This window comes from Geospiza fortis, unplaced genomic scaffold (assembly GCF_000277835.1).
Source record: "Geospiza fortis unplaced genomic scaffold, GeoFor_1.0 scaffold93, whole genome shotgun sequence".
Lineage (NCBI taxonomy): Eukaryota > Metazoa > Chordata > Aves > Passeriformes > Thraupidae > Geospiza > Geospiza fortis.
The window spans coordinates 34,591-35,565 of NW_005054854.1; the positions used below are offsets into that span (position 1 = coordinate 34,591).

General features: G+C 63.7%; 1 protein-coding gene across 1 annotated transcript in view; it reads left to right on the forward strand.

Moving 5' to 3' along the window:
* LOC115949160 (protocadherin gamma-A10-like) overlaps nucleotides 1-975 on the forward strand; it is a 9,321-nt gene that overhangs the window by 905 nt on the left and 7,441 nt on the right. The window contains exon 2 of the mRNA XM_031065546.1: nucleotides 4-967. Within this exon, the coding sequence (XP_030921406.1) occupies nucleotides 4-967 (964 nt within the window). The remainder of the gene's footprint in view (nucleotides 1-3; nucleotides 968-975) is intronic.

The window sequence follows — 975 nt, forward strand, 5'->3', positions numbered from 1 at the left end:
GGGGGGCGAGCGACGGCGGCGATCCGGCACGGACGGGCACGGCTCGGATCCGCGTGACCGTGCTGGACGCGAACGACAACGCGCCCGTGTTCAGCCAGGCGGAGTACACGGTGCGTGTGCCCGAGGATGTGCCCGTGGGCTCTGTCCTCGTCACTGTCACGGCCACTGACGCAGATGAGGGTCTGAACGGGCAGGTGAAATACAGCTTACATAAAATTTCAGACAGAGCCTCAGAACTTTTTTATCTCAACAGTGAGACAGGAGAAATAACTGTTAAGGACGACTTGGATTTCGAGGAAATCTCTTCTCACGAACTTGAGGTTCAGGCACAAGACGGGGGAGACCTTTTTGACACGGCAACAGTCGTGATCACTGTGACAGACGTCAACGACAATGCTCCCGAAATCACAGTATCCTCGGCCGTGAGTACAATCTCTGAGGATGCTCAGCCGGGAACTGTTGTGGCCCTACTACACGTGCAGGATAGCGACTCGGGGGTCAACAGTGATGTGCGATGCTCGCTCGATGGGGATGTCCCATTCCGGCTGGAGAAGTCCTATGAAGACTACTACCGTGTGGTGACAGCGAGAGAGCTGGACCGTGAGCAGGTGTCGGAGTACAACGTGACGGTGCGGGCGGCCGACGGCCGGGCCGCCGGCGGGTCGCCGGCGCTGCAGAGCAGGGCGGTGCTGGCGCTGCGGGTGCTGGACGTGAACGACAACGCGCCGCTGTTCTTGGAGGAGCGCTACAGCGCGCGGCTGGCGGAGAACAACGCGGCGGGCGCGCTGGTGCTGACGGTGCGCGCCACGGACGCGGACTGGGGGCAGAACGCGCGCGTGCGCTACCGGCTGGCGGAGGGGCGGGTGCGGGGCGCGCCGCTGTCGTCGTACGTGTCGGTGCAGGCGGAGACGGGCGCGCTGTACGCGCTGCGCTCCTTGGACTACGAGCAGCTGCGCGAGCTGCAGCTGTGGGGGC